The 13348-nt window shown below is 46.1% G+C and overlaps 1 protein-coding gene across 1 annotated transcript; it reads right to left on the bottom strand.

Moving 5' to 3' along the window:
- Positions 1-332: 332 nt before the first annotated feature.
- On the bottom strand, positions 333-12811 carry LOC142578370 (uncharacterized). The gene is made up of 4 exons (XM_075687765.1): positions 12615-12811; positions 9355-9564; positions 6333-6407; positions 333-584 (listed from the first exon to the last, which is right to left on the bottom strand). Exons 1-4 carry the CDS (start codon positions 12696-12698, stop codon positions 333-335), a joined length of 621 nt encoding a protein of 206 aa, XP_075543880.1. The 5' UTR covers positions 12699-12811.
- Between the last annotated feature and the right edge of the window lie 537 nt (positions 12812-13348).

The raw sequence follows: 13348 nt of genomic DNA, 5'->3' as shown, positions 1-13348 counted from the left end.
GGACAGGACAACAGAATGCCAACACGCAGTGAGAGCGCTCGTGCGGCGGCGTGTCTGCATTCTATTGTCTCGTCCTCTGCTGCGCTACAGTTTGCTTTTCAGGCCATCAACCAACAAGCCAAAAAAGCCATGTTACCTTTATCTGGCTAAGAAATATTTAAACTTCCCATTTCAGTTGTCACGCAAATAAAAGAAAACGACTGCAAGGGCACACATCATGTCTGTCATTATTTATTTCTTTACACATCTTCTGCATGATTTCCAGCAGCTTGTCCTCCCGAGCTTCGCTCCACTTCAATATCACAAGTCGCTCTCTTTGTATCGCAACAATCTCAGTTCTGTGGCGCTCTAGTGAACAGCTCAGTTGGCGTTGTTCTTCTAACAAAATCGATAGTAGTCTTGTGGGAGGAGCCAGCCTTTTTTTTCTTCGCAGCTGTTGCTATAGGGGTGGCAGGTTCTTCTTCAGCAGCAGAATCGAGTGGAGAGGCTTCCACCTCGCGAGACTCTGAGCTTAGCTCAGAAAGTGAATTCGTAGGTGTATCTGGGGGCTGGCCCACTCCACCGTGCACCATGCCATTTAACAGCTGAATAAAGAATAAAAACATTGTTGTGTGCAAAAAAAGTGCAAGCATAAACAAACATCTGCGAACAAAATATACGCTCATGGAGTGATCGCTTCTGCTATTCTGCTACAAATAAATGCAGCATTTGTCCTTTTACTCAGTGTTCCTAGTTCATCCACCTTTATAATGTTTTCAAACATACATAAGAGCAAGAACGAACTCGCCAAAACCTGAATTTTGAGCCAACAAAATATATGTTGCACTGAATTTGAATGTGACAGCCAGTGTATCGTACTATATTGACTCTACTGGCTGACACCTCCACCAGTTACTACCGAATGATGTTACGGTGGATACCTCCTCTGGAGAGGTGCCATGAATGTCACTACATCCATTTTCTTCCATAAGGCTGGAATCATTCGCTGGAAGAGAGCCAAGGAAACGGTGGAGGTCCCAATAAAACTTCCATTGTATGCCTCCAGATCCGATCTTTGTGCCAGTCCTGGTCAGTAGCCTGAAACAGAGCTTTTAGAAAATGACGCCACAGGTTGGCGCAATGTTTGCAGCAATGCACAACCACAATACTTTATTTGTAGTTAAGCGAAATAAAGTATACCAAAAATTTTAATTCCGTGGCGTAACTTCTGCGACAACAAACAATGTTTGACCCGCCGCGGCGGCTTTGGCTTTCGGCTGCTGAGCCCACAATCGAATCCGCTCAGCTACGGCTGCATTTATATGGCGAACTGCAAAAACGTGCGAGCGTTGTACAACGCTATTGCACGTTAGGGAACCCCACGTTGTCAAAATTAATTCGGGACTGTTCACAATGCCTTCTTTAGTGGCCCACGTGCAGCTTTGGGACAAGCAAAAATGCCAACAAAAGACTCCGACAGAATAAGAGACGACGAATACATGAAATAATTCAGCTGCCACAAGTAAAACAGGTGCACGATGACGCTGTTAAGTAAAATATAAATCAGCTTTTACCTGTATTTGTTGCTCATAGTCTGCATCTTTTTCTTCACTTCCTTCGTGCTTTTCTCGATGCGCTGCACGGAACCGTTCAGATATCGCCACATAAACCTTTAGGCTTCTTTTCGCACCGCGCAGATCCGGCAGGACGGATTCTCATATATTAATTAGCGCACGCGTCTCCTCATCTGTCCAAGTTATGCCGTCTTTGCCCTGGCAGCTCTCCTCATTCGCAGGATAGACGACGGTGAGCTTCCAGGAGCGGTCACTCAAAGCGGCGGAAACACGGCCAGTTCGATATGTAACGACACTGCAAAAGGCCACGCACACATCACAAAGCACGGCCGGCGTGGTCAGCATGCGTTCACACCGCAACATGAACACGAACTGAATGAACATGGCAGCGCCGCATTACTCTGGCGCCGTTAGTTGCGTACATGATAAATTCGCTTCGTTATTCTGCTGTTTCGCCTCTCGCTAAACACACATTATTTTGTTAAAAGCTGTTCAATAACTGAAATTAACTTCTGTGTCCTTCTTCTATGCATTACATTTTGCGCCATTGATAGCGTTGGCGGCGAGGCTAGGCACTCGTTCAAACCGCTGGCGGCGAGGCTACGCCATCGGCCAGCAAAGTGCGTTCCGTGAACGTACTCCAACTTGAGTGCACTCATCGGAGAGTACACTCCGCTGCGACGTTAAGATTTGGGAAAGTGCATTAAAACCGAGTGCACTCGCCGTAAATGCACTTAACTTGCCCGCTTGAGCGGGGTATTAGTCCCGTTCTCTTGCTGTTTGCAATAGTTTGTCCACGAGCGAACGAACCCGGCTAACCATTATTTTAACGTTCGTAGTTTCACCGGAGCAATAAATTGCAGTACACATTTTACTTACTAAATTAACAAGCATGGTGTCCCGCACGCACAAGTGAACGTGAACAGACCTTATTCGATGAGAGAGAAGACTCGGTCTCTCAACGCTGGCGTGATGAGCACAAGCAGAGCGGATCGAATTGTCTGTGATGCCGCTCTTTTCAACGCGTCTCCAAAATTTGGGATTATGTGACGTTCAACACCAGGCCCGCGGGAGGACCGTGTCCACGAAGCGGCCAGCCATCTCAACTCGCCAACTCTTTGTACTTGCCGCAGATTACCTACAAGGCTACCTTCGCGGAGAATGCGACATATACAAAGTCTGAGGTAGGTAGGGCAGATGTAGTACATGCGGTAAATCATTATCAGTGTGTCTCACAGCATGCCACATCGACTACTGCTGACTCTTCTCAATACTATAGACAATCTGGAAATCAGGGGCTCGGTAATCCTCCTTCGGGCACGCATTTAATCGTGTCTGCGTGAAAGAACCTTTTTATTACCTTACCAAAACGTGGTAATAAATAAATAGGCAGAATATTGTTTAGCACGAGCTCCCCCCTTTGTTCAAGCACTGGAATCACCTCAGATTGTGCGCCATACAAGGCATCCCTCTATTTGATATGTAACGATTAACAGCGGTTAACGAAATAGCGACTCTAAAGAAAATTTCCAGCGTCCTTGTAGCGACTTCGTCGGAACTTGTGGCTGTGGAATGTAAACATGAAACAACAAAGAAGAATTCTGCCGAAGAAATATCTTCCAAAGCATATTTGGATCCAAGCGCCGAAGAGAAGAAGAGAAGTCGGGAGCCGGGTATCCAAACCCTTCGCAATCCCGTCATGATAGTCAGTGATTTGACGGACTGTTAGCATTAGTGACTATACAAGTACGCCTATATGTCATTTATATTTATTTTATGAACTAAAACAATGCACGCTTGTTATTTGACTCCGAAAGATGAAGAAAGTGTTGAGCACTGTAATTTTTCTTTTGCCTTGGTTATCGTGCGTTCTAACCTTCCTGCAAAAAACTTGTTTGAACTCCTGGATCACTGGTTATGCATTATATGTTTACATGCGGTTTCCTGTCATCTACTGTTCCGCAAGCATTTCTCATTTTAACAATTACTAGAAGTAGTTTTTACATACCTTCACCTCGAACTCTGATTTCTTTAGCGAAGCCTCTAAAGCAGCAAATATTACGAGTCTTACATTCATGGCTCTCAATAGTCAGAGGACAGTGGCGCGTAAACATTCTTCAAACCTATCGTAATCAACAAAGCAACGCATCTGAAGCTTTCTAGATGGCTGCGGGCATACCAGCTCAAAAAAAAAAAAAAAAACTGAAACGAGAGCTCTGCTTCTGACATATACCTCAGTCTCTAAAAAGAAAATAGAAAGACCGTCACATTCCATCACTCTTTTTTTGGGCCGTTTCCTTGTTTCCCTGTGTAGAGTAGCAAGTCAGGGCATACTAGCTCACGGCATTATCTTCCACTTTACTCTAATAAATTCTCTCTCGCTCCTCAGGACACGGAAATGTAAGGTTTAGAGTAGATCGAAACTGTCTGGGAAGAAATTTAACAGAACACAAATTATGACAGAAACGATTATTCACGGCGGCCCAGTGGTACGTGATGCGAGTTCAAGCCAACAGCAATTACAATCATTTTAGTGCAGTATGCAGGATGATATTTGCATTTCGCTGTGCGCGGACTCCGCGCACGTCTTTCTTTGTGTCTTTTCGGAGAAGTAGTCTATCTACAATTCGCTGCTAATAAATATGTCGTGATAAAAACCAAATGAGCGCTGTTTACAGCATCTTGACAGTGGGCTGCAATTCAATGGCACTACTAATGTCGAAAAACTATTGGAAAAATAAAGCGCCGCATATTTCTATCAAAAGTGATTAGGGAGCCAAAACTTGCATTAAGATAAAATTACAGCCATGGTCATAGCAGAAAACCGCGCCTTCAAGAGGTGGTAGCGATTTTCGCTGCTCGTGTGCTCGCCATTTAGCACAAAATAATTTATTTTCCAATGCATTTTCGAATCTCATCTAATGCAAATATGGAGTTTTAGGAAACATTATTTGTGAGAAATCTCTACGCAGTCATAGGATAATGTCATTAACCTGATCCTTGTGTAATATTTCTCGTTTCCTACACTTTCCCGAAAAGGAAAGAGTATTCTACGAAGGCCCTGTTACTTATTACCACTTCTGATAATAACTACACAGCACAAAAGAAATACAAAACTGCTTTTTTTGCCGATTTTCCGAGGTGACACGAAAGCTTTAAGGAAGCTCTAAAAACCCGTCAAGTACACCGCATGAGCTAGGTGATATAGCTAGGTGAAAGATCGTTTGCAGTGAGGATAGGCCGGCATATGTCCATAACAGATGGTGTACTGTGGCTGGCTCACCCGTGTGGCACGTTTCACGGGCGAGCACCGCGGATGCTGTCGCTGCCGTCGCATCTCGGTGGTGCACGAGATGAGACCGAAGAAGCACCACCACCGTTCGTCAGCGCCCAATGGAAGCACTGAATAAATTCACCTCGTCGTTTACTTTTCGTTCCGTTCGGACCAATGCGGTGTAGGGTGCACGCAACTGCTCACTAGAAACGCTAATATGTTGTGCGCCCAAAAATCCTACAGGACCGGAAGTTAGTGAGTGACAACCACTTTTCAAGGCACCTATTTTTTGTATAATGCAATGGAAAGCTTACCGGTCAGAGTCTATTCATGTAGTGGGAACGTAAAAAACGCCGTGGAACATTTTTTATCCGAGTTTTTCGATCTTCAATGAGAATGTAGTCGTTAACAGCATGGAAGCATGCTGAAAACGTTGATAAGTGAGAGCGATAGCGATTAAACGCTGGCATTACTGGAAGGCAGAAGACAAGCGCGGCCGTAACTGTGAGAACGTATTATTTTGCTTGTCCAGTCGGTTTTCCTGCGATTCATGTTTTCGGAAGTGTTAAAGTACTTCTACGATAATAGGCACATATTTTTGTGGTAGTATATCTAACAACTTGTAACGACTACTACTCATTAGCAATGATTAAAATGTTTACTAATTACCAGTAATGACTAATAATCACTGGAGTGACTTCTAATGACTACTAATGAGTAGGATATGACCAACATGTCTAACGACGGCTTGTAATGACCACAATTGATTACAAATGACCGAAGAGACTTAGTAGTGAGCAGTAGTGACTAATAATGAATGAAATAACTTGTAATGACTAGTAATGACTACGATATTACCAATGTGTCTAACGACAACTTGTAACAACTACTATTCATTAACAATGACTAAAAATGCTTACCAATTACCAGCATTGACTAATAATCACTAAAATGACTGGCAATAACTGCTACGACTATGATATGACCAACACGGCTTGTAATGACCACAATTGATTACAAATGGCCGAAGATGCTTAGTAGTGAGCAGTGGTGACTAATAATGAATGAAATTACTTGTAATGACTGGTAATGACTACGAAATTCCCAATATGTCTAGCGGCAACTTGTAACGACTACAATTCATTAGAAATGACTAAAAAGGCTTAGTAATGACCAGTAATTACTAATAATGACTGAAATTACTCGTAAGAAGAGAGAGAGAAGAGGCAAAGAGAAAGAGGTGAATGATAAGAGGATGAAGAGTAGGCTTTCGCTGTTCACCTCTTACGAGAGATCTTAAGAGACCGTGTAATTTTCTTTTTCTTCAGTGTTGTTTGCCATTGGCCACGAATGTGCTTGGAGTTCTGGCGTCTCTGCTGAAATAGTAAGCACCAATACAGTAATCAGGCTTCTATAAGAGCTTCGCGCATTTCCTGCGCCACTGAGTACTTGAATTTGCTATGCTTCTCGAATCTCACATATTGAAAGACTATCTTATCACTTACCCATATCATTAAGGTGAAGCCTGCAGAAGCAACTCCAACTTGAGCCAAAATGAGAACGCCCGTAACGACGTCCAACTGAAAAAGAAACAGTCACTTGCGTTAAAAAGTGAAGAAGCCCGCCGCATTGAAAAAATCGATTGAACTCTACGCCATCTCGAGCGCCACTCTAGATCGCAGCATGCCGGCCTGTATATTCTTTTTTTTCACATCAGCACCTTATTAAAAGCTCGCAAGAGGATAACTGGATGCAGGATTTACGGAGATCGTCGATATTTTTCAACAAGAAAGTATCTTGTGGAGCGGACACGCGGGGCGTGTTCCAGTTCTGGCCAGCATTGTAGGATGTCTACGATGACATTTCAGAAGACAGTAGGCCTATGGAATTGAACTGACATGGAACCGTCTGGAAGGAGTCTCTTCAAAATGACGCTACCTCGTGTCAACAATAGGAAAGTCAGGAAAGCGCATATCATTGCTGTATTCTAAGAATACACGCGTGCGAACCTATGAAAAACATAACGTCACTTAGCGCATAAGAAAGTGTGGCTACGTTTTTTTTTGTGAGCAGATGACCTTCCCGTGGAGTTTTCATTCCTTCTGTTCAGCCGCCATCTTGTTTGGACAGCAAAGTAGCCTGCATTGTTTTTTACTCCAATGCTGTCTTCGCGAAGCCGCTCTCGTTCTCGTCAAAACTGGAACGTGTCTTGAGGTTCCCGCTGTCCGCTTAGCTGTCCATTTAGCTGCCTACGGCGAGCATCGGAACGCAGCCATGAGCGAACGGAGACAACGCCGCTTTTGGTGCTTACAGGCTCCTAAAAAGCAGAGTTCGGTTCCCATAATGCAGTCTGCTCGTACTGAGGCCACATTCTTGTTCTATATAAAGACGGGAAAATAATCATTTTTGGATTGAAAGAGAGAAGATAGACGAACGATAGCTCTTTCTGATAGGCGCTGAGAAAGGAAAGTCAGGCTTGGAAATGCCTGTGGGAGGACTTCAGGCGCAGTCACTGGCAGGTGTCTGCCCTAAATCGGGCGGGGAACGCCGCGAAAGTGACATTTCTTAACGAGTTCTTACAAGAGAACGAAACACTGCGCAAATCAGTGACAGGTCGCGGTGAAATTATATTGTGGCAAGACGGGGGTAATTGTGTGTCGCTTGCCTATTTGTGTCATCTTTCTCATGTCACTCTGCTTTCCCAATTAGCTCGTGTTCAATATGTGCCGCATAATCCATAGTGCAAATCACTTACGTTCACCGTTTCAACATTATAGAGGAACAACTGAACTTAATGGAAGCACTATTAAACTGGAGTTATGCGCGGCGGTGTAAGTTCAGGCTGATGTCTTCGAATTTTGGCCGTGATGGGAAGAGGGTATATAAGTACGCACCTACTTTCGCACAAGGCGGAGCCACATTACATCACTACATGTTGCTGGCCTAGTTGGTTCAGGCTTATTACTCTGCAATCGGGCGCGAAACAACGTGAAGTGAGAGGACGGGAAAGAGCGTCACTCAAAAGTGTGGCAACTCGGGGTGACGCTCTTTTCTGTCCTGGTTTCACTTCCCTTTATTTTGCGTAATAATTACACTGTAATAAGGTCATGTTCGTATGGTGGCTTGTCCCGATGGTTCTCCAGCAAGTTCTCTTAGTGTTCCTTGCAATGAAGTGATCACCAATGGCGGAACAATGGAAGCCTATGACTGGAGCCAGTGTTTCGATAACAGGACTTGTCTTCATCAGAGGCCCTGGCGAAGACGATTCCTCCTGTCGAAGCGTTCGCTCGCAAACAAAAGACGTGCTTTTCTTTCTTGACTACCCTTGATCGAGTCTTCACGTTTCCGTCAACCACGCTCATGTCTGCACGGAAGTTGGCTTTCGTCCTTTCTCAATGTGCCTTCCTTCCTACAAATTGCAACTGCGAAAGAGAAAGCACTTTTACATTGAAGTATATGCGCCACCTTTTTATATCCTCTTTCTTTGTTGGTATAACTGTCTCTACCACGTTAGACAGATACCGCCCCAAGGCGTCATCGTTAGGCGCCACCACCCCAAGCTACTCTATTTTAGGACAGCATACCGACGAAATTCTCGAGAATAGCGTACCTTGTGCACAAACCATGGACCCCTGTTTCTACGGGCATCTGGTGATTTGGTACGTCTCTATGCCTTCCCAGATGACTGTCATAACTTTGCTTCCTGTTTGTCAATTTTTCATGCTACCGGATACCTGCCCTACGCGTCACGTTCCCTACTGGAGCAATACTTGTAATTTCATCACTGTGCTCCAATCAGACATTTTTTATTCTATGCGCAATATAATTATCTTTGGGTTTGGCCAGTGTGCGAGAGAAAATGCTTTCGATCACACTAACCAGCAACGGATTTGTCGCCTGAGAACATTTCGGGGGACATACCAGGCCCTATGCAACCACGCTATGCATGTTTCTAAAGTAAAATGAAACTCGGTGCCTGAACGGAACACGACTTAGTTGGCGTCATGTAGACTTAGTAGCTGCCGTGTAGTCACCGTCGTATACCTTGAGCCGAAGCTCAGATTTCGACGATCAACTAGTGTGCTTGTCGAGATCGTTGTGCTTGAGTTACTCGCTTTTCTGGGCAAAAGTTCGCCCAATAAAGAGTTAGTTTTCGTGAATCAGTATTGGGACCACTGTATGGTATTCCACCGTCAATATAACGTGTCCATATTACTTTACAAATTCCATAATTGGCAACAGTTTCGAATGTAGGTAGGGATTACCTTCACGCTCTTAGAAGCGTTCACGTGCACAGAAAATCGTCATTGGTTGAAAGGCAAGCAAGATAAAGCACAATTGAAGCAGCAGGAACCTCTGACAGCCTAAGCAGGAAGATTTGACAAAGCAGTGCACTGCCATCATTATTACCATGGTAACTGAAGAATCGCGCCGTCATTAACTCTCCCGCTGTTTTTGTAGGATGTTCCACGGCACAAACCGCACAGCGACGGCAGCAGAGTCACACGCGCGCACAGACTTGCTTACCGCCAGATGAGGCCTTCTAGCCAGAAGCGCGTCCACACAACCAAGAACAGCTGCCAAGGCACACGCTGAACCAAGTACCACGGTGGCGACGGCCAGCGCGGCGAGATGTCGCTGGTGTCCGTGGAGCCCCCAACGCTGGCTCTCCACGCTGAGGACGTTCAGCCGGGTAAGCGAGGCGTTGCCGAGTATGGCGACAACCAGCCCACTGCACTGCACAGCACACGTGATACAAGGGAGAAGGCGCGGCTTGAAGGATACATTGCGAGGCCGTTCTGAGGTTAGTAGGCAGTATCTTATTCGTCATGGACACGGCAGCCTCGGGCCACGTTTTTGTCGTCGAAAGCTGGCCAATACACACTCATGGTTTGACCGCAGCGTTGAAGGCCGGTGTAAGTCGTAATTTGAATCTAAATACACAGCAAAGGTAGCCGTAATAAAGCTTATGAATAAACTATAGAATGCGCTCCTCCAGAGCGTACCACGACATCAGGAAGCCTCTTGAGCTTGTGGTATGTAATGCCCCACGACGCCCCCCCCCCCACCCCCATCTGTAGCTTATTTCTATATAATGAAGCAAGTTTAAGTTCTGGAACGTATCAGTCGACAGTGGTGCGTAGCTTTTAATGATGGAGGCAGAGGACAGTTCTCTTGCACGCGAGTGCTCCTGCGAGAAATAAGCAGTAAAGAATCTGCTTGGTTTTCCAAGCAGGTTGACTTGGCATATTTATTCTTCACTGGAAACACGAGAAAAAAAAGACAGCTGAAGATTGCACAGAACACCTGCGGTGATGAAAACAAAAACATTTTAGTCTCCACACAGACGCACGCACGCACGCACGCACGCACGCATTAAGTGACAGAGAGAGGTAAGTCATAAGCGCAAGGCAGTGAGGTTAACCAGGTTGCGCCCGTTTGGTTACCCTGCATCAGGAAAGTGGGAAAGAATGCAGGCACGTACATGAAGTGAAGCCTTCGCCTTTCAGTACGTCACAAGCGGTCGTATAAGCTGGTGCATCCCAAGAAACGTAGCAGGGTTCTGGCGGCCTTGCGCACCACAGGCGCATAAGGCCACAGTCCTAGGATCTTTTCCATAGATGGCCTGTCATCTAATCTCCCTACAGACACTCGAAGGGAAAGCCTCCAGTCTATGTATGGCGGGCAGGCTCCACAGCACCCAACGGCGCGGCGCGTAAAGCATGCCGTTAGGAGATTAGGATTAGGAGATTCGTGGCTCGAAAGTTGCGGGAAGTGTGGCCAGGTCGAAGTCGATGCTTGTGGACAAGGTAATGTCGCAGCGGAAGGTATTTCTTTTGCGTCTGGAAACCGCCACCGGGGTTTCAGCGCGAGTGGACGGATTATATGATGAACGAAGAACGAGTCCGCTTGGCACTTCTGGCGGTAAACAACTCGGTAAATGCAGCTTGAACAGCGGTAGCGGCAACTACTCAGCTAGCACGTAGTTGGCGATATGCGTTACTTTTTTTTTTTTGAGCCGACAGCATTATCGAGAAACGTCAGCGATTACCACTCCTTTCGCTTTTGCCATCCAGATGCACGCACGCGCACGCTCTTGCAATTCCTGATGGCGAGTCAGCGGTCTTGCAGCGGCGAGAGGCACTCCGTAAACGAACAGCGCAGCAGATGGCATTCGAACTGGGAATCGCCTTGCGCCCTCCCCCCCCCATGCTGTCGCCTGGTCCCGCTTCCCCTCGCCGCTACAACGCCGCTGAAACGCCGGGCGGTAGACGCAGGCGCGATATTATTTAAAAAAATAACAGGTGTACTTCATACAGAACAGCGATAAGAGATAGTGCAGTAGAACGCCCAAAATTTACGTACCAAGAAGCTATCTGTGGTCATTTATTCTGCAGTAAAGAATTGCTGCGAATGTTTCCGTTTTTTAACCCGGATATGGCAGACGGGATAACTACATAGCCCCCGGCCTACCACTGTGGTTATCAGGTTATAAAAAGTGGACGTATTTACTAGTTCAGTGGGGATTCCCACCCATGATGAAATGTGGGCAAAAAATGTCATGACTCTGCTTCGCATTTCACGTAGACTTGTGAATGAACTTGTTCTGTTGTGACAGACGTAATCCGAAGCCGGGTAGCTGCCTTTGCGTACCGTATCGTCAAGCGTTGTAAGCAGGCAGCATGCCATCTTAAGAACAACTAGCGCTTAGTGCGGCATATTTTTCAAGAAAACGATGAGACGCCGCGCGCGCGCAACTTCAAAATATAAAAAGAGGTTGACTGCGCAATGCTCCGTTAATTAGCCAATTTAGGTGTAGTAGAATAGTCGTAATGAGGAATTAAATTTGAACAGAATGCTGAGCTACAACGAGTGCGCAGAATTAGGAGAGGCAAATCGTGCGTAAAAGCAACGTGACGTTTTCAAGATGCCTGCGCAAATCAAGCAAAAATATGTGACCCTATGGTTTGAGTCACTCGTCGATATGTGTGCTCGAGCGCATTAAAAGCGGCTATAACAAACGCTGTATGGCGGATTTATTGGACACCTGGCGTTCGTTAGCCGACTCCGAGCGTGCTTTTGCCTCATACCAACGTCTGAATTTGTCCCGTGTAGCTGGGAACCGTATCTGCGACTTCGAGAATACAGAACACGAGAAGCTTCACCTCTGAGCTCCCAAGAGAGCTAAGTTCAAGCTTCGCGTAGTATGCTTACTTCTGGACAGTAAAATAGTTACACAGTACCTGCGTCACATTCATAAGCTTTGAAAGCCGCAGTCACAATACTAAAAAATCTCGACCGCCATATCGTGCGACGAATCTTTGCTCTCAACTTTTTACGTAACATCGCGCCTTCGAAAACTATCGTACGCCGAACGGCAACGAAGATAGGAGCACCGAACCAGCTGCGTACAGGAAAGATGATTGCGTAAGCAATGCCTATAGCTAACTGTCCACGTAATGCATGCGACTATTGCCGCCTCACGAAATGCAGCGGTAGTACATATCGTGCGGCTTCGTTTGTTTCACAAATGTCTCGAAAATATCTACAGAAACTTCACCCCATATATCACCGCACTGCCGTCGTCTATTTCCTGCTCACCGTGAACTGTTGCAAATTCATTTTGATATTATGCGATATGCCCTAGCCGCCTAATCTATTGCACGGCAAATTTTCACAAGCAGCGTCGCTTTGTGCAGTTTACGTAACAGCACATAATAAGGCACGTACGCTTACATTCTTTCTTTCCGCGACGGCAATCACTAAATTGGGTGAACCACACTTACGAGACACATGATGTAAGCCGACAGCTTCAGGTAACGGCACCTCTTCATGGCGCATTCGGAGAAGGCTCTTGCCAGTGCTGGCATGATAGTCGTTTCCTGTAATGACTCGGCTCACGGACGCTATCTTCTTCTCATCGCCAGATTAAAGAAAGGGGTGCCTGAGGAGCCTCGATGTGCAGAAACTGCTGGGCGTGCCCAGTTTCGCTAACACCGCGGCGGACAGCTGCTCTGCTGAATTCGCCGCCTGGTGACAGCTTCGGAATGTAGACAGGAAATGCTAGCCCGTGTGGCTTAAAGCTTTTCGCAAGTTCCGGGGACCAAGTTTAGTGTGCCACTCGGTGCAGTGTGGCAGGTCGTGAGTCCGTTGGAAGTTACTCGAATACATGTGAGCCGAGGTAGGCAGCATTAGCTTTGCTATAGATTTGCACAAATCGGTCTGAGCGACCGTCTGCGCTGGGAATTTTCACTACGTCAACTACATCGACCGTTTCTCTCGTTCTCTTAATTTTGCCATCTCCTTGGCACTTCCCTTAGTAGAAGGTAGCCATGCAACTGGGCTGTGCTGGTTGACCTCCCTGCCTTTCATTTATCTAGCATGCATGCAGGTCATATCAGCAAATAAGATGTTGACACTGCTTTGTCGTCCATGAAGATCGGTGAGCTTTACCAGCTTTACAAAGGGCAGGTAGGGAAATGTGCACAGTGACAGACGAAGTAGCAGGGCTTGCGTGTCA

This window comes from Dermacentor variabilis, chromosome 4 (genome assembly GCF_050947875.1).
Source record: "Dermacentor variabilis isolate Ectoservices chromosome 4, ASM5094787v1, whole genome shotgun sequence".
Classification (NCBI taxonomy): domain Eukaryota; kingdom Metazoa; phylum Arthropoda; class Arachnida; order Ixodida; family Ixodidae; genus Dermacentor; species Dermacentor variabilis.
Note: the sequence above shows the minus strand (reverse complement) of the source record. Positions and strands in the feature narration are given on the sequence as shown.